General features: G+C 38.8%; 1 protein-coding gene across 1 annotated transcript in view; it reads right to left on the reverse strand.

The window, feature by feature from the left end:
* PEAK1 (pseudopodium-enriched atypical kinase 1) overlaps positions 1–19,222 on the reverse strand; it is a 164,500-nt gene that overhangs the window by 28,405 nt on the left and 116,873 nt on the right. The window contains exon 5 of the mRNA XM_011932829.1: positions 15,960–16,153. Coding sequence (XP_011788219.1) covers positions 15,960–16,153 — 194 coding nt within the window. The remainder of the gene's footprint in view (positions 1–15,959; positions 16,154–19,222) is intronic.

Raw genomic sequence — 19,222 nt, forward strand, 5'->3', positions numbered from 1 at the left:
ATAAAAATATAAAAATCAGAAAATTTGCAGCCTGACAATGTGATAGAAAAGAAAGTACCATTTTCTGAAGAGAAATTCAAGCCCGTTGCAGAAATTTGCATAAGTAATGAGGAGCTGAAGGTTAATCCCCAAGAAAATGGGAAATATTTCTCCAGGGCATGTCAAAGGTTTTCACGGCAGCCCCTCCCATCACAGGCCCGAAGGCCTAGGAGGAAAAAGTAGTTTCCTGGGCCAGGCTCAGGGTCCCCGTGCTGTGTGCAGCCTAGGGACTTGGTGCCCTGTATCTTAACCACTCCAGCCATTGCTGAAAGGGGCCAATATAGAGCTCAGGCTGTGGCTTCAGAGGGTGCAAACCCCAAGCCTTGGCAGCTTCCATGTGGTGAGTGCACAGAGGTCAAGAATTGGGGTTTGGGAACCTCTGCCTAGGTTTCAGAGGATGTATGAAAATACCTGGATGCTGAGGCAGAAGTTGCCTGCAGGGGTCGGGCCCTCACGGAGAACCTCTGCTAGGGCAGTGTGAAAGGGAAATGTGGCCTCGGAGCCCCCACACAGAGTCCCTACTGGGGCACTGCCTAGTGGAGCTGTGAGAAGAGGGCCACTGTCCTCCAGATCCCAGAATTGTAGATCCACTGACAGCTTGCACCATGCATGTGGAAAAGCCACAGACACTCAATGCCAGCCCCTCAAAGTAGCTGGGAGGGAGGCTATACCCTGCAAAGCCACAGGGGTGGAGCTGCCCAAGACCATGGGAACCCACGTCTTGCATCAGCATGACCCAGATGCAAGGCATGGAGTCAAGGGAGATCACTTTGGAACTTTAAGATTTGACTGCCCCGCTGAATTTCAGACTTGTGTGGGGCATGTAGCCCCTTTGTTTTGGCCAATTTCTCCCATTTGGAATGGCTCTATTTACCCAGTGCCTGTACCTGCATTGTATCTAGGAAGTAACTAACTTGCTTTTGATTTTACAGGCTCATGGGTGGAAGGGACTTGCCTTGTCTCAGATGAGACTCTGGACTATGGACTTTTGAGTTAATGCTGAAATGAGTTAAGATTTTAGGGGACTGTCGGCCTGATAGGTTTTGAAATGTGAGGACATGAGATCTGGGAGGGGCAAAGGGTGGAATGATATGGTTTGGCTGTGTCCCCACCTAAATCTCATTTTGAATTCCCATGTGTTGTGGGAGGGACCTGGTGGGAGGTAATTGAATCACAGGGGCAGTCTTTCCCATGCTGCTCTCATGATAGTGAGTAAGTCTCACAAGATTTTAAAAAGAGGCTTTTAAAAGAGGAGTTCCCCTGCACAAGCTCTCTCTTTGCCTGCTACCATTCACGTAAGATGTGACTTGCTCCTCCTTTCCTTCCTCCATGATTGTGAGGCCTCCCCAGCCATGTGGAACTGTAAGTCCAATAAATCTCCTTCTTTTGTAAATTGCCCAGTCTTGGGTATGACTTTATCAGCAGTGTGAAAATGGACTAACACACTACTTGTGTATCTAAATGTAGAAAAGGTACAATAAAAATACAGTATAAAAGATAAAAAATGGTATGCTTGTATAGGGCACTTACCATGAAAGCAGCCTGCAGGACTGGAAGTAGCCCTGGGTGAGTCACCGAGTGAGTGGTGAGTGAATGTAAAGGCCTTGCATATTATTACCATACACTACTGGAGACTTTATATATACTGTATACTTAGGCTATACTAAATTTATTTTAAAAATTTTGATTTTAATTATTAATTATTAAGTTTAATTAATTATTGATGAATTAACCTTAGCTTGCTGTAACTTTTTAACTTTATAAACTTAAATTTTGTTTAACTTCTTGAGTCTTATAATAACGCTTAGCTTAAAACACATTGTACACTGTTTAAAAATATTTTTTCTTTGGGCCAGGCATGGTGGCTTATGCCTGTAATCCCAGCACTTTGGGAGGCCAAGGCAGGCGGATCACTTGAGGTCAGGAGTTTGAGACCAGCCTGGCCAACGTGGCGAAACCCTGTCTCTACTAAAAATACAAAAATTAGCCAGGCATGGTGGTGCATGCCTATAGTCCCAGCTACTCAGGAGGCTGAGGCAGGAGAATCACTTGAACCTGGGAGGCGGAGGTTGCAGTGAGCTGAGATCATACCACTGCACATCAGCCTGGGTGACAGAGTGAGACTCCGTCTCAAAAAAAAAAAGAAAAATTTTTTTTTTCTTTGTATCTTTATGCTACAAATCTTTCTCTATTTAAACACATTTTATTTATTTTTATTTATAAACTTTTTTTTAAAAAATGAAGACACAAACACACATATTACTAGTCCTAACCCCTGTTACCTGTGAATGTGACCTTATTTGGAAATAAAGCCTTTGTAGATGTAATCAAGTTAAGATGAGGTCATTAGAGTGGGCCCTAATCCAGTATGACTGGTGTCCTTATAAGAAAAAACACCATGTGAAGACAGCGACAGTGATGATAAAGGCCTACACAGGGTTAAGAATATCAATATCACGGTCTTCCACCTCCACATCCTGTCCCACTGGCAGGTCTTCAGGGGCAGTAACACACATGGAGCTGTCATCTCCTAAGATAACAATGCCTTCTTCTGGAATACCTCCTGAAGGACCCGCCTGAGTCTGTTTTACAGTTAACTTTTTAAAAATAAGTAGGAGTACACCTTAAAATTATGGTAATAGTACAGAAAATGCATAAACCAGTAACACAGTAGTTTATCACAAAGTATTATGTACTATACATAACTGTATGTGCTATATTTTTATATGACTGGCAGCGCAGTAGGTTTGTTTACACCAGCATCACCACAAACGTGAGTAATGCCTTGCACTATGATGATACAATGGCTGTCACTAGGTGACAGGAATTTTTCAGCTCCATCATAACCCTATGAGACCATGTTGTTTGTGCAGCCCACTGTTGACCAAAACATCATTATATAGCACATGACTATATCCATTTCCCATGCACACCACTTTCTTCAAGAATATCTAAGAATTTATATAAGCTACAGCAATGTATACAGCAAACTCAATGACCTCTTTTCTCCACCCATGCCATGTAGTAATATTTTTATAAGGAATATAACTATATTAAATATAAACAAACAACACACACACATATATACACATATAAAATATACATATAATATATATTGTGTGTGTGTATATATTTAGAGGGAGGGACTCGGAGAGAGAGCAGAAGAGTAAGAGAAGAGAAAAAAATATGAGAATGCTAAGCTTCAAGACGGTCTGAGCTTTTGTTTTATTCATTGCTGTAATCTCTGTGCCAAGAACAAGGTCTAGATAGAATCAATAATAATAATTTCTTGAATGAAGGAAAAAATATTTACTACTGAAAGAGAGAAAGTAGTAAAATTGTATAGATACCTATAATAATAAGGAAAGAAACTGAATCAGTATTTTAAAAAATTCACACAAAGAAAAACCCAGGACTAGATGGCTTCACTGATGAATTCTATCAAATGTTTAAAGAAGTATTAAGACCAATCTTTAGAAAACTTTTCCAAAAAATAGTACAGGAGAGGGAATTCCAACTTGAATTCAATGGAGCCAATATTGCCTAAATACTAAAACTAGACAAAGACATAAAGAGAAAACTAGAGACTGTCTTTTATGAATACAGATGTGAAAATCTACACAATATGCTAGCAAACAAAATCCAGCAACATATAAAAAAGGATTATATACCACAACAAGGTGGGATTTATTCCAGGAATGCAAGGTTGGTTTAACATCTGAAAATCAATCAATGTAATATACCATGCCAACGGAATAAAGGGGAAAAAAAGTTCATATAATTACTTTAATAGATGCAGAAAAAAAGTTTGATAACATCAAACACCTTTCCATGATAATAACATTCAATGAACTAGAAACAGAAGAGAACATCCTCAGCCTGATAAAGGAAAGGGCATCTTCGTAAAAAAGCTAACATCATACTTATTGATAAAAGACTGGAGTTTCCCCCATAATATCAGGAACAAGATAAGGATTTGCATTCTTGTCATTTCTTTTTTTCTTTTTCTTTTCTTTTCTTTCTTTCTTTCTTTTTTTTCAGACAGGATCTCGCTTTGTCACCCAGGCTGGAGTGCAGTGGCACAATCTCAGCTCACTGCAGCCTCAACCTCCCAGGCTGAAGTGATCCTTCCACCTCAGTCCTCCAAGTAGCCAGGACTACAGGCATGCACCACCACGCCCAGCTAATTTTCTGTATTTTTCATAGAGACAGGGTTTCGCCATGTTGCCCAGGTTGGTCTCAAACTCCTGAGCTCAAGTGATCTGCCTGCCTTGGCCTCCCAAAGTGATGGGATTACAGGTATGAACCACCACACCTCGCCCATTTCTATTCTACATTGTACAGGAGGTTCTAGTCAGGGATATTAGGAAAGAAAAAGAGATAAAGACATCCAGATTGGAAAGAGGAAAGTAAAACTCTCTTCATTCACAGATAATACAATCCTGTATATTGAGAAGCATAGGGAATCGACACACAAAAAAACTATTAGAATGAATATACCAGTTCAGCAAGGTTACAGGATACAAGATCAGCATACAAAAACCAATTCATTTCTATACATTATAAATGAATGATCCAAAATAAAATTAAGAAGACAATTCTATTTATGACACCATCAAAAAGGATAAAGTAACCAGAAATAAACCTAACAAAACTAGTGTAAGACTTGTACTTTGAAAACTATAAAGCATTGCTGAAACTAAAAAGCAAATGGAAAGACATCTTATGCTCATGGATTGGAGACTTTATATTGTTAAAATGGAAATATTCCCTAAATTGATCTACAGATTTAATATAATTCCTATCAAAATTCCAGCTAGACTTCTTGCAGAAACTGGCAGGCTCATCCTAAAATTCATATGGAAATACAAGAAACCTAGAGTAGTCAAAGTCCTTAAAAAGAATAATACACTTTCCTATTCCAAGTTATTACAAAATTATAGTAATCAAGAGTATGTGGTACTGGCGTAAGAATAGAAATATAGATGAATGAAATATATTTGAGAGTGTAGAAGTGAACCCTTATATTTAAGACCAATTGATTTTTGACAAGATTGCCAAAACAATCCAACATGGAAAGAACAGTTTCAAGCAAAATAATGAAATTGAATCCCTAGCTCACACTATACACAAAACTTAACTAAAAATGTATGAAAAATTTAAATATAAGAGCTAAAACTAAAAAACTCTTAGAAAAAAAGTAGGAATAAATCTTTGCAACCTTGGGTTAGGCAATGGTTTCTTAGATATGATACCTAAAGTATAAGTAACAAGAGAAAAAGTAGATTGGAAGTCAACAAAAATGATAAACTTTTATGCTTCAAAGGACATCTTCAAGAAAGTAAAAAAGACAACTCACAGAATGGGAGAAAATACGTTCAAATTACATAACTGATAAGAGACTTATATTCAGAAAATATATGGAACTCTTTTGAAAAAGATAAACAACCCAAGTAAAAATGGGTAAAACATTTGCATAGCTATTTCTTTGAAGAAAATATATAAATGGCCAGTGCATGTGGAAAGATGTTCAGCATCATCACTCATGAGGTAAATGCAAACTGAGACATCATTTCATATCTACTAGGTCAGCTGTAATAAAACACACAGGCAAGTGTTGGTGAGGATGTGGAGAAATTCAATGTTTATACATTGCTAGTAGGAATCTAAAATGGTGCCACCACCTTGGAAAATATTTTGGTAGTTCCTCGAAAAGTTAAACATACAGTTACTATTTGACCCAGCATTTCGACTCCTGGGTATATACCCAAGACAACTGAAAACATGTCCACCAAAACTTAATATACAAATGTTCACGAGCGGCACATTTGTAATAGCCAAAAAGTAGAAACAAACCAGATGCCCATCACCTGATGAATGGATAAATTAAATGTGGTATACAATTAACTATTATTCAGGCGTAAGAGGAGTGAAGTACTGATGTATGCTACAACATGGAAAAACCTTGAAAACGTTATACTAAGTGAAAGAAGTCAGTCAAAAATGACCACATATTATATGATTCCACTTATATGAAATTTCCAGAAATATATAAAGTCATAGAGACAGAAAGTAGATTAGCAGTTGTAAGGGGCTGGGGGAAGGGAAGAACGGACAGTGACTGCTAATGGATTTCTGTCTGGGATGATGAAAAGGCTCTGAAATTAGACATCAGTGATGCTTGCAAAATTCTGTGAATATACTAAAACTAACTGAACTGCACACTTTAGGAGGGTGCATTTTATGGAATATAAATTATATCTCAATAAAGCAAATCAACAATCCATTCTTAGAAACAACCATCAATTCAGTTTTCAGTCTTACCTTCTCATTCCTCTGTGCTCTTAACCAAGCATGTAGGGGCTTGGCATTTACTGAATACTTCCTGTGATGGTGGGGTCTCCTTCCCAAAGCTGTTCTAGCCCTATTTTCTCTTGGCTAATGTGAGATGTCAGACCATGGTTTATTTACAAGATGACAGAAGTATGCTTTGTAATAAATCCTAATTTTTCAGTTGCTGAACTAGACCTTACAGAGATGAAGTACCATGGAGAAGGTTAGAAGCAGTGAATTGCACCAGCTCAGGCCCTATCATCCTTGCCAGACAACTGTGATAATCTCCTATTATTGCTGTCTCCAGTTTTATCTCCCTCACCACACAAGCCACTAGAGAGATGTTTTTCAAACACCAAAGCTGATCATGACACTTCTCTGCTTTAAAAAATTCTTTCCTAAAGATCAAGTTCAGGCCGGGCGCGGTGGCTCAAGCCTGTAATCCCAGCACTTTGGGAGGCCGAGACGGGCGGATCAGGAGGTCAGGAGATCGAGACCATCCTGACTATCACGGTGAAACCCCGTCTCTACTAAAAATACAAAAACTAGCCGGGCGAGGTGGCGGGCGCCTGTAGTCCCAGCTACTCGGGAGGCTGAGGCAGGAGAATGGAGGCGGAGCTTGCAGTGAGCTGAGATCCGGCCACTGCACTCCAGTCTGGGCGACAGAGCGAGACTCCACCTCAATTAAAAAAAAAAAAAAAAAAAAAAAAAAAAAAAAAAAAGATCAAGTTCAAATCTTCAAGCACAGAAAGTGAGCCTTTCATGATCTGGCCCTGGTATACTTGTTTCTCATTGTATTTCCTCTTATATCCTAAGGCAGAGACACCAAACTACTTGTGGTTTCTCCAGCATTCTTGGCAATTTTATGCTTCCTTTGTGTCTAGTGTCTTTGCTCATGCTGATCCTCTTCCAAGAATAGTTTCCCACTCCTCTCATCTTTAAACATTCTGCTTCTGGGGAATATTTCTTACTCCACTCCCCAGAATTGACCTTTCTTGGGCCCTCGGATAGACGCTGTGAATATTTCTCTTTAAGCACTTACAACCCTTGACTTGTGTTCCTTCCTGAATGCCCTACTGGTTTGCTCATTGAGGGAATGGACTGTGTCTCATCTGTGTACCCAAGACCAAGCAAAGAATCTGGGCTGAGAGCAGAATGGAATACATAAAAAAACTAGAACATGAACCTATTCTTACCTGTTCCAATGTGGGCCCTATAAGAGGCTTTATGGGCAGCCATGTTCTACCCATTTCTCCAAATTAGAAGAAACAAAAATAATCACGGACATGAGATAAACAGAGAATTCCAAAAGTACCTTTTTTTCTTTTATAACCTCAGAACTGACAAGGGAGAGAAGGTCTATCATCATGAGCAGCTCTTTAATGCTTATCAGAGGAGGTGAAGAACGGCTGATCATGTGACTTTCTGCCAGCCAGAGAATAAAGTTCAAACTCCTCAGCAAGTTGGTCAAGGCTCTCTGTCTTATCTACCACTATTTCTCATCAACCCTTCCTACCAATCACTCATTTCCTGTTAATATGTTCCATGTTTTTATTTTTACATTTTTGCCTTAGCTTGGGTGTCTGTCCTTGGCCTAGCTCAAATGGCACTTACCAACTGAAGCCTTCCCTACTCTCTACTCCTCCACCTCAAACTGGAAGCCATCGCTTCTTAGCATTTTTTGCTCTACTAGAGCATTTTTAGCCTTTTATAAAGTGTGTGTTTTTACATCCCCTCAGAACCTGATGTGATCTAAGGCACACAGCAGGTGTGAAGTAAGTGGCTGCTGGACTGAGGGACAGAGTCAACAGAGTTGGTCATCAATTCAAAATGGAAATGGATAGCCAAGGTAGCAAGGAAATAAAGATAAGTAACGTGGCTTCTCTTCCCAAAATAGCAGGATATGATCTCCTGGGAGCTAAGGAGATTTCCACATGAGAATCAGAAACTTATGCGTTCCAAATGAAACCACAAACATTCCACAGCCCATGCAAGTAGGTCAAGCCATTCTCCTAAGTCTAAAACTGGTTTGTGCTTTTAGTTTTTTTCCTCCAAGAAAGACAAGTTCTCCTAACTGAATTCCAATCATTTCGGTCAATGTTTTAAAAGCTTGGTATCTTAGCTGTTTTTATTTTAAACTTTTAATCCTGTACATTCCTCTCAAGCCCATGGGACCAGACACCAAGCTCAGCTTTCAGCAGGCCTAATATAACATCACATACTCCACATTTCTGTGGCATACCAGTGCTCTAAGCAGAAAAAAATAGACTGTGTTCTAAATCCTGCCTTGCTATATGCTAAAAAAATTCTTTTGGACAAATACGTTTGACTAAACCACACTCAAAACTTACTTTTCTCTTTTTCTGAACTTCCATAATCTACCTCTTTACTTTCTCCCCACTTAAAAATGTCTTCAGGCTGGGCGCGGTGGCTCATGCCTATAATCCCAGCACTTTGGGAGGTCAAAATGGGCGGATCGCCTGAGCTCAGAAGTTGGAGACCACTCTGGGCAACATGACGAAATCCCATCTCTACTAAAATACAAAAAATTAGCCGGGTGTGGTGGCATGTGCCTGTAGTCCCAGCTACTCGGGAGGCTGAGGCATGAAAGTCGCTTGAACCTGGGAGATGGAGGTTGCAGTGAGCCATGATCATGCCACTGCACTCTAGCTTAGGCTACAGAGTGAGACTCCATCTCAAAAAAAAAAAAGTCTCCTATATCATGTTCTGGAAAGCAAGCAAATGTTTGCTTATGACCTGGTAGGTAATCATTACAGTCTTAAGGTGCTGGGGATAAAGAACACTAATAATGACCCCCTTGTGTAGGAGTAGCATGATTTCCCGGTTGATCTCTCTGCCTCCTGTCATCTCATAGGTAGCTCCTAGAATCTAAACAATCCTGATTGTGCCTCTACTCAAAATTCTTCAGTGGCTCTCCATTTGCTACAAGCAAAAGATATGCCTTTTGTGACCCTCTTCCAGACTCCTCCAGGAAGAGGCTTTCATTAAACCTTTAAATATCTGCATCACAGCAACTATCATGCTCCTAAGAGTCCAGTTCCATGTCTATCTTTCCCAAAGATCAGAAGTCCTTGAAAAATACATTAGTATTTCCAGCACTTAGCCTGGTACCAGGGAGATAGCTGGTGTTCAACAAATGTTTGCTGAATAAAAGCATTAAAGCCCAAATAAATTGAAATTATCTCCTATTTAAACTGTAATTTCAATCTTCATCCCTAATTTTCTCCCCAGGGCTCAAAACAAGTAATACAGATGAGAAAGAGAAGGGAGAAGACAAAATAAGAGACCATCACCTCCACTAGTGCATAGCGGGGAATATGTAGAGTTTATAAACATAGATGCTACACACCATCACTGTGCAACAGCCTTGTCAAATGAACAGGGTCTCGCATTGGCTGAACCTAGCGCTCAGAGCATCATCCCCCTCCAGCAGGCATCAGCAGCTTGGGAGGAAGGGGCCTAATCTACCTAGGCATTATTACTATGCTGAGGCTTACCATAGTCAAATATAAGCAACAACTGGCAAATCACAGGGGATATCAACTTCATGCCAAACAATAAAACAAATCTGATTTCCAAAGACCATTTTGGGTTTAGCCTCAAATAAACAGATACAAAGACCGCTTTAAAGAACGTCAGCGGTATAGCAGCTGGCAGACTTAATTTTTGTAAGTCCTCATTAGTGGAAACCTCTCCAAAAACAGAGATTATTTATTTGGGGGTAATTTATCTATGTAATTTAAATACTGCACTTTCTCAACTAATTCCAGTATATGAAAAACTATTTTTAAATGGGAATGCAGCTAACTTCGGGACAGAGTGTATGATTTCTTTTTAAACAGAAATAATTACAATTTTAGGAAGTACAACTGCTCAAACAAATGTTCAAAGCTCTCAACCTCAGTTTTTTTTTTAAGCATCTAAATGATCTAAAACTGTGCAATTCTTTAGCCCTTGGTTCAGATCATTAGCTACAGAGTGTGTGGAATAATGTCTGCTCAATAATTATTTGTTGAGTAAATGAGTGAATGATAATGTAATCCTCAGAATAATTTTTTTTTAAAAGCTGGCATTCATAATGACATTATTCTATAATTACATCAAAGCCAGCAAAGTAATGATATTCTTTTAAGTATATCCACCCCTTAAAATTTAACACTAACAATCAATATTAATGCCAAAGGAAGTTCTGGAGACAGAAGACTTTTATGTGTTTTTTTTCAGTATTTGAAGGACAAAGCCTAAAGAAGATGCTCAAAGTAAGTAAAATGAGAAAATGTGCACAGTTTCTTGTGCTGTTATAGAAAGGAAACAGAGGCATGGTTTACATAATTCCTTAATTAGGAAACCTATGGACAAAGCCTCATAAGAAAAAGAAAAGCCAGCTGATTAATGGAGTACATAGACTTGACATTTTCCTAGATGGAACTTTCCTGAGCAGAGCCAGATTTTCCTAATCTGGTACTCTTCTAAAGTCAAATCCAAAAGTCATTTTTAGCTCGTTCACTCAAACACATTCTTAGTACCTACTGTGTGTTTTAGATAATGCACTAGGACGTTGGGATGCAAAAAGAGGAACAAGCCAAAAATCGGTCGAATAAAGGGGGATATTATAAGGAATGTAGAAGATATGAGTACTTGGTTACAAAGTGATTGAAGGAGAGCTATCTCATTACATGTTCCTGATTTTAGCAGACTGATAAAGCAGTCAAATATGCCACACTAAAAAAACAGTGATCTCTGTCTATTTTGAGATAAACATAGAAACATAGGGAAAATGTTCGAGGTCTGATTCAAACAAATTTTATTACTTCTTTGGGAAATCATTTTGGGCAACAGACACCTATAAAATTCAGCTTGGGGTCAGTTAAGGTGTTATAGATCAGAGTTCATTAAGTGATCTTATATGATCACCACCCAGAGTAAAATCACCATTCTGTGAGGGGCAACCTTCTTAAGTTGTCAAGTTGCATAAAGACCAATGTGATTTTTGTGCAACATAGAAGACAATATAAATCCCCCAAATAACACATTCTTTAAAGCAGTGCTGTTCAATAGAACTTTGTGTAACAATGGAAATGTTCTATATCTGCACTAATGCAGTAGCTACTATCTACATGTGGCTACTAGGCACTTGAAATGTTGTTAGTAAGACTGAGGAAATGAATTTTTATCTTTATAAATTTATATTTCAGAAGCCATATATGGCTAGTGGTGACTGTATTGAACAATAATTAATTCAGTTATGAACAAAATAAAGTTTGCATTATTTACATTAAGGACAAGAAGAATGACATCTAAATTAATCCTGGAGGTAGATGCCTAACGTAAAAAAGAAAAATATACGGGTTGCATAAGTCAGTAGCTCTTTGTGGGAATAGTTCAATCACAACTCCTATTGCACCACAGTGGAAGTAATAAGACGGCTGCGAGGGTAGAGGGCTCACGGGAGATTCTGAAGGAGGGTAATCAAGGCCTATTCCAGTTGAGTTTTTTTTTTTTTTTAATGGAGTTTTTTAAAACTATATAAGAAATGTGAGAATTACACAAATTGTCCATGTCCCTTTGTTTTGTTATAATTGGCAGATCTTAAGGAACTGGATCTGCACAGCTATGTTGCTATTTGTCACCTCTCCTCTGTTCCCTGTTAGCTACCTTGGGGATCCTGTAGTCTGCTTTTCATTTCACATCTTTGGTCATGAGTTGTGCAGGAAGCCCACAATTTTTTAGACTTACATTTTGTTGTTCTGCTTATTTAAGCAATCTAATAGCATTTTAAATCCTTTCCACTTTACATTTTCTGGCTACCATATCTAACATATTTAAAGGAGAAAGAAGCCAGGTATGGTTGCTCACCCTTGTAATCCCAGTGCTTTGGGAGGCCAAGGTTGGAGGATTGCTTGAGGCCAGGAGTTTGAGACCAGCCTGGGCAACATAGGGAGACTCTATCTCTACAAAAAATATTTAAAAACTAGCTGAGTATGTAGTACACTCTTGTAGACCCAGCTACTTGGGAGGCTGGGAAGGGAGGATCACTTGAGCCCAGGAGTTTGAGGTTGCAGTGAGCTATGATAGCGCCACTGCACTCCAGCCTGTGCAATAGAGAAAGACCCTGTCTCTAAAAAAATTTAAAATTTAAAAAATATATATTTTTTAAAGGAGAAAGCAGAGTATATTTGTGGGGAGAAATAAAGGAATTCACAACTAGTAAGGACTTCTATGTACCAAGTACTTCTCTGCCACTAGCCCTACAAAGCAGATGTCACTATTCCTTCATTTTGGATGAGGAAATTGAAGCTCAGGGATGTTAAATAGCCAGCCCACAATCATGCAGGTGGGTGGGCAATGACACAGCTGTGATAGAAACCTAAATCCCATGGATCCCCTCAATCTATCTTTTTTTCCTGCTATAGTACATTGCTTCCTAAACCTGCTTCACAATGTAATTTTCAGAAACAAATTCCACAGTAAAAATGATGGTAAGCGTTGAATTTTTCTTCCTTAGTTTCTTCCACATCTGTCAATCCATCCACCGTCTTATTAAAGAAACAAAGAAAAGAAAAAAGAGAAAGTGGTCTTTATGGACTGGTTCTGGAGTATTTAAAAGGATCTAAAGCTATTGCATTAGGAGGTTCTGCTGTCTTTTAGTTTTTAAACACAACATTTTTTAAAGTTATCAAGCCTTTAATTCATAAAACATTACTCAAAGGGGTAGTTTAAAACTGCATGCAAACGACTTGTTGAAAGTATTAAAAAAGGAAAGTTTCAAATGCCATCTAAAATACTTGTTCCATTAGGAAAAATAACAAAATAAAACCCCCTTATCTTACAACTATTGGAGTCAACTTCATTACCTTTCCAACGAAGCAACTATGTATCATAATGTATCATATCCTATAGAGTCAAGTATATAGACACTTGAGCACTTAAGGAAAACTGGACAATATCTTATTGGCATCACTTTTTTTTTTTTTTTTTTTTTTAAGACAGTGTCTCCCTTTGTCACCCAGGCTGCAAAGTAGTGGAGCAATCTCGGCTCACTGTGTCTTTGACCTCCTGGGCTCAAGAGATAATCCCAACTCAGCCTCCCAAGTAGCTGGGACCACAGGTACGTGCCTCTACACTTGGCTAATTTTTGTATTTTTTGTAGAGATGGGGTTTTGCCATGTTGCCTAGGCTAGTCTTGAATTCCTGAGCTCAAGTGATCTGCCCACCTTGGCTTCCCAAAGTGCTGAGATTACAGGCGTGAGCCACTGTGCCTGGCAGCATCACATACTTTTAAAAGGAAGGCAACAGGTAGAGAGAAAGCTATCTTTCTGATAGGGCATCTATAACCATTTTAAGTTTTTGAATGCAAAGTGATGACAATTTTTTTTTAAGTCTTAAATTTTATGTCTGAAAGTAGATGACTTCTTTTAAAAAAAGGAAAACAGTAGGAGCCCTTCAGTATTTTACAAGAATTTCATGATTAAGGGCATTAAAGTCTAGTGGCTAAAATGGACTGGATACCAGCTGGTTCAACTCCTACTGGTTCTGTGACTTTGGGCAAGGCACTCTGCCTCACTTTCTTCATCTGAAAAATGGGGATAATAATTCTTAGGATGGTTGTGAGGATTAAATGAGCTAATATATGTAAGGCACTTAGAATGTTCACAGAGGTAATGCTTTATTTTTTTTCTACCAGTCTTCATAACTGAGAAGATGATGAAATAAAATAATTTTAACTAATGTCAGCTAATAAAAATTTATAGAGATGCCATCAAATATGGTACAACTAGTAAAAATTAAATATTTTACTGAGGCTATCATGAAAGAAATTTTGGTTTAGTAAGAATGTCTAGAAGATATTATAATTTCTGATATATTATGTTGTCTGAGGGTATACAGTAAGCAAACAGTAAATTTTCATTTTATAATATGCCTCACAAAATATCAAATAATGGGAAAAGTCCAATAAGCTATTTGATGATAAAATCTGTTCCAACTTGTAAACAGTATCCAAGATAGCAGTTTGGGTAAACTATAGTATGTTTCCCCTACTCTCAAATCACAGAAAGCTTCTGGAACTTAAAACGAAAGTCTTTTTCTTACAAAATGTATTTTCAACTGCATGTGGGTTGTTATGATTGAGTTTCCCAAAAAGAGATATTGAAGTATTATCGCCCACAGTGTTACCATAATCTTCTGGCCTTCTTAGGGACTCCTTTATTTCCAAATACACTAGCTAGTGTTAGAATTATTTTTCCTTACAATAACCTGACAAAGGAAAATGACAAAGAAGAAAGGAGATGAGAAACGAGGTAAAAAGTACTTCAATGATACATGCCACTGGTTTCCAAACAGTCTAAGGATTGGTCAGTGGTTCATATGAATCTTGCTAGTGCTCTGCATATAGTAGTCCAGGCTACTCACCTCTCTCCTGACTTCATGGAAGAAGAGCACTGAGAAATCCTTATTCTGCCTCAGGCTTTGCTTTTCAGAAGGAAGGAAACTGTGTGGCACTCAAGGGAGACAGGTAAGAAGTCACTGAGCATTCAGGGAAGAAGAGTGAAGATGATCAGAGAATTTAAGAATCTTTGCATTGGCCGGTGCCTCTGAAGTAATTTAGCTCAACCCTCTTTGCAGTGCATCATCCTCCTCACAACACCTCTGAGAGTTGGTCCATCAGCCTCTGCCTAAATAACTCCAATGACAGGGATCTTTACTTTCTTGAGTCTGCTTGATCCAAGTCAGAAATCTGGGATACATTATAGACTCTTCACATTATCCAATCTTGTGTATTTTTCCTCTTAAATAGCTCTCAAATCTGTCTACTGTCCCCCCCCCCCCCCACTATTTTAGTTGAGGCCTCCCTTTCTCATCCCTTTGTGTGGTCCTGCAAGAGTATCTAACTACCAAATTTCCTGCTACCAAATAATCCTCATTCGCATGGCAGCCTGCAGGGTGGATATTTTAAAAAACAAATCTAATTGTGTTATTCCTCTGCTTAAAAACCTTTGATGGCTCACTATCACAAATAGCAAAAAGTCTAAGGTTTTAGCCTGAAATGCATGATACTGGCTAACTCTCCACTTCACATTTCAGCAACACTAAATGTTTGTGGTGCCTACATGCATCTCCATGATTTTGCTCACATTGTTGCCTCTGATTGGAATATTCTTTCTTCCTTTTGTCAACTAGTTAAACCAGTTCAGGAATTATCTCCAGAAAGGTATCTTTTGACACCCTCCTCTGTGTAGTATTAAAAATGTACCATGTATATCTCTGTCACTGTATTTATATTACACTGAAATAATTAACAAGTTCACTTCTTTCCCCCCAGGTGAGTCCCTCAAAACAGTGTTAATAACCCTTAGCACTTGGCACACGGCTCATGGTTGCAGGTGTTTAATACATGCCTAGTAAACACCAGAACTTTTTTCTGATGTGACTTAAAATTTATAACTCCAATGGTCTAACTTCTGCTTCATGGAGCAATAAAAACCATCTCTCCAAGAAAACAGAACATTTGGCTAGTACATAAAAAGGTCAAGTTTAAATACTCCTTATTGGACATTTGCACTTACCTAAGTTGCTGTATGTTGCACTACAAGGGTTCGGGTCCATAGGATCTGAAATGTTTTCTCTTCCATCTTCCCTTTCCAGTTCAGGTAGGGACAATGCTGTTGTGACCGAAGTGCAGCCCCCGCCATCTTGCTTCCCAACAACACTTCTTGGATCCCGAGGAGAAAAATCCTCTGTTACTTCATGGGTCATGTGACTGAAACAAATCAGACCACTTGTCACACTGGTATTGAAAGATTCTACTAAAATTTAGATTTATGGAAGGCATATACTTCCCATAAATGTAAATAACTGGTCCTATAGTCACAGTAACAAGCCATAAGCCCCAATACACTTGTCTGAACACAAGGCAGTACTTCATCTAGACAGATACTTCTATTTACCTTGATTCATACATATTGAGAACCCAATTTGATAGAGCAGGTATGGTAGTCTGCAAGGGAGCTTGAGAATAACAGTCAAGGAGTGAAACATTTTATTTAGGTGGGAGGTGGTGATGTTGGTGGTAGAAGGAGCTGAATGTTTAACTGGTTAAAGACAAATATACCCAAGTATTTAGTAAAGTATTTACCATACTTACTAATTATAGTACTCTAATACTATGGTAAATATCAAATACTTTACTACATAGTTTTAATTTATATATAGTAAGTGTGTACTAAATCAGGATCAGGAATAAAGTTGAGATTAAACTATCTATATAAGGAAGTTAAGCCATTATTTAGTAGGTACACTGAGGTCTTGTTGCCAACAGAATGGAAGCATCAACCTTTGCCTGTCTGCGTGCAGCAGGGAAGGCAAATGGAAAAGAAAGTTCGCAGTCTAGTTAATCTCATTTATTAAAATGAATCTGAAGCATCCTCCTGGCCACATACCAGTATATGACCAATCTTGTTTTACCATTGCCTGCTCATATGCTCTTAGCCACTTCTTCCCATCTTCCCCACTCCCCAGTCTGCTTGAAATGTGTCAGTTCTGTTGCTGGTGGAGAAAACTGGCCTAGTTAGAAAATCTCAATGGACCTGTCAATTAAATGAATTCATGCATCTTTAAAGTTTGCTGGGCCCACTGAAAAGTGTTCCCAGATTATCACACATTCATTAGCTATTTTTCCTGGTTTCTTTATGAAAAAAAGAAAGAAGGAAAGGAAACATATATGATTACAGGTTATTTGTGGATTTTCAATTGGCAGTGAGTCATGGTGACATTTACTAGTTTCTTTAAAAGAGGTACTTTGTTTGATCATGTGCCATCAGAACATATATCGCCTGTGGATTTAAGGGAGTAGATCTAAAGGCAAAGGAGTACCCTCTTATCAATTTTTCATTATGGAAATTATGCATGTGCCTGGACAGAAAAATAAGCCTTGATGTCAGCTGGATATACAACTTCAAAAATATCCTTTCAAAGCTGACAGAGCCAGAGGTCTCTCTACACTGGGAATAAGCAATGAGCTGGAAGTTACATTAGGGGACCTGGTTCTTGGGGACAGTGGTGAGGTTGGAAGGAATCACTTTTCTAGCAGTCAAGAGAGTAGTATATATAAAGGAGGCCTCACACAGTAAAGCATACTGCCTCTTCTCAATGGGCTGCTCTCGGTCATTAACGCAAAAGAGGGGCTCCACACAAAGCTGGTTTCTCATAATATGGAGCACCATAAAATCAAGGTAACGTGGGGGCTCTATCTCCATGCATTAGCGAAGACAAAACAAAGTGACACTTCCAAGACATTCAGACACCACTTCATGTCAAGAGTGTATATTACTCAGTAGTTATCAACATGTTTTAAGGAAGGGAAAATGTTTTCTGGCAAAAGTTAATAGAAACCATTTCTAGTTTCAAAGCAATAAATATAAAGTCCCTTAAAAATATCAGCCCCCTGGCCAGGTTCAGTAGCTCACACCTGTAATCCCAGCACTTTGGGAGGCTGAGGTGAGCGGATCACAAGGTCAAGAGATCGAGACCATCCTGGCCAACATGGTAGCCCTGTCTCTGCTGAAAACACAAAAATTAGCTGGGCATGGTGGTGCATGCTTGTAGTTCCAGCTACTCGGGCGGCTGAGGCAGGAGAATCGCTTGAACCCGGGAGGTGGAGGTTGCAGTGAGCTGAGATAGCGCCACTGTACTCCAGCCTAGCAATAGAGTAAGACTCTGTCTCAAAACACAATCGGCCAACATGCTTGAAAGAAAAAAAAAATGTTAAAGCTCCAGACAGTACTTGTTCTAAAGTCAGCTTTAGAGGTTTCCTGAATAGCTGTTTCTTGGCTCCTAATCTCTTCAGACTTACTCTTGCCTTTTTTCTGTCTCTGTCTCCTGGTTATTACTAAAAGAAAGTATTCCTTTCCATTTGTCAAAAAGGGTTGGTGAAGGGTTCAGAACCCATGATTCCATCCTAACTTGCCTGTTTTCATCCTAGGCAATGGGCTACTAACAACAAAGCTCAGTTATAGTGAAAACCACAGAAAGAGCTGCTGCTATGAACCTATGAGGAACTCCCTAGGCCTGCTGCACATGTGTACATATAACACAGCTCTGTACTCTGAAGGGCTTCATAAAATAAAAAATGAATACTTAAAAGCAAGAAATATTAGAAAACTCACCCACTGTGCTCACTAACACAATTCCCCATTAAATGAAATTTTCACAGGGTCTTCTCGAGTCTGTTAATCATGCTCTGAAACTCAGATAAACCAAAGATTCCACTGAGTTCTGGAGAGCTACAAGTTAGGCAAATCATGAGAAAAGGCTTGAATTCTGTTCCTTAATATCACTCACTGCACCTTGACCCTTACCTTACTGGTTTGGTCTGGGAAATGTGCCAAATTACCTTTGGGGAACCAAGCAAAGTGAAAGCTAGTTTTATTAACTCTTTCCAAACTAAGGCAGCACAGCCTATATTCCAGATAAAGGTTGGTTTTCATAAGCACATTTTAAATAAGTGCACTGGTATTAATTAAATCACCAATTAAAGTAATTGTCAACTCTAAAGAACTATGCAAATAGAGTTGATAAAAGTAAAATCACATGGATTTGCAAATGGATGCTAAAATGTTTAATCTGCATTTACAGTGACTGCAGTCTCTAAAAGGAGTAAGAATATTAAAAATGCATCAATGAGATGTCATGTCTTAATGCTTGAAGGAAGAATAGCTCTTTGTATGATTAAAATGATAAAAGAGGCCGGGCGCGGTGGCTCAAGCCTGTAATCCCAGCACTTTGGGAGGCCGAGACGGGCGGATCACGAGGTCAGGAGATCGAGACCATC

This window comes from Colobus angolensis, unplaced genomic scaffold (assembly GCF_000951035.1).
Source record: "Colobus angolensis palliatus isolate OR3802 unplaced genomic scaffold, Cang.pa_1.0 Scaffold99, whole genome shotgun sequence".
Classification (NCBI taxonomy): domain Eukaryota; kingdom Metazoa; phylum Chordata; class Mammalia; order Primates; family Cercopithecidae; genus Colobus; species Colobus angolensis.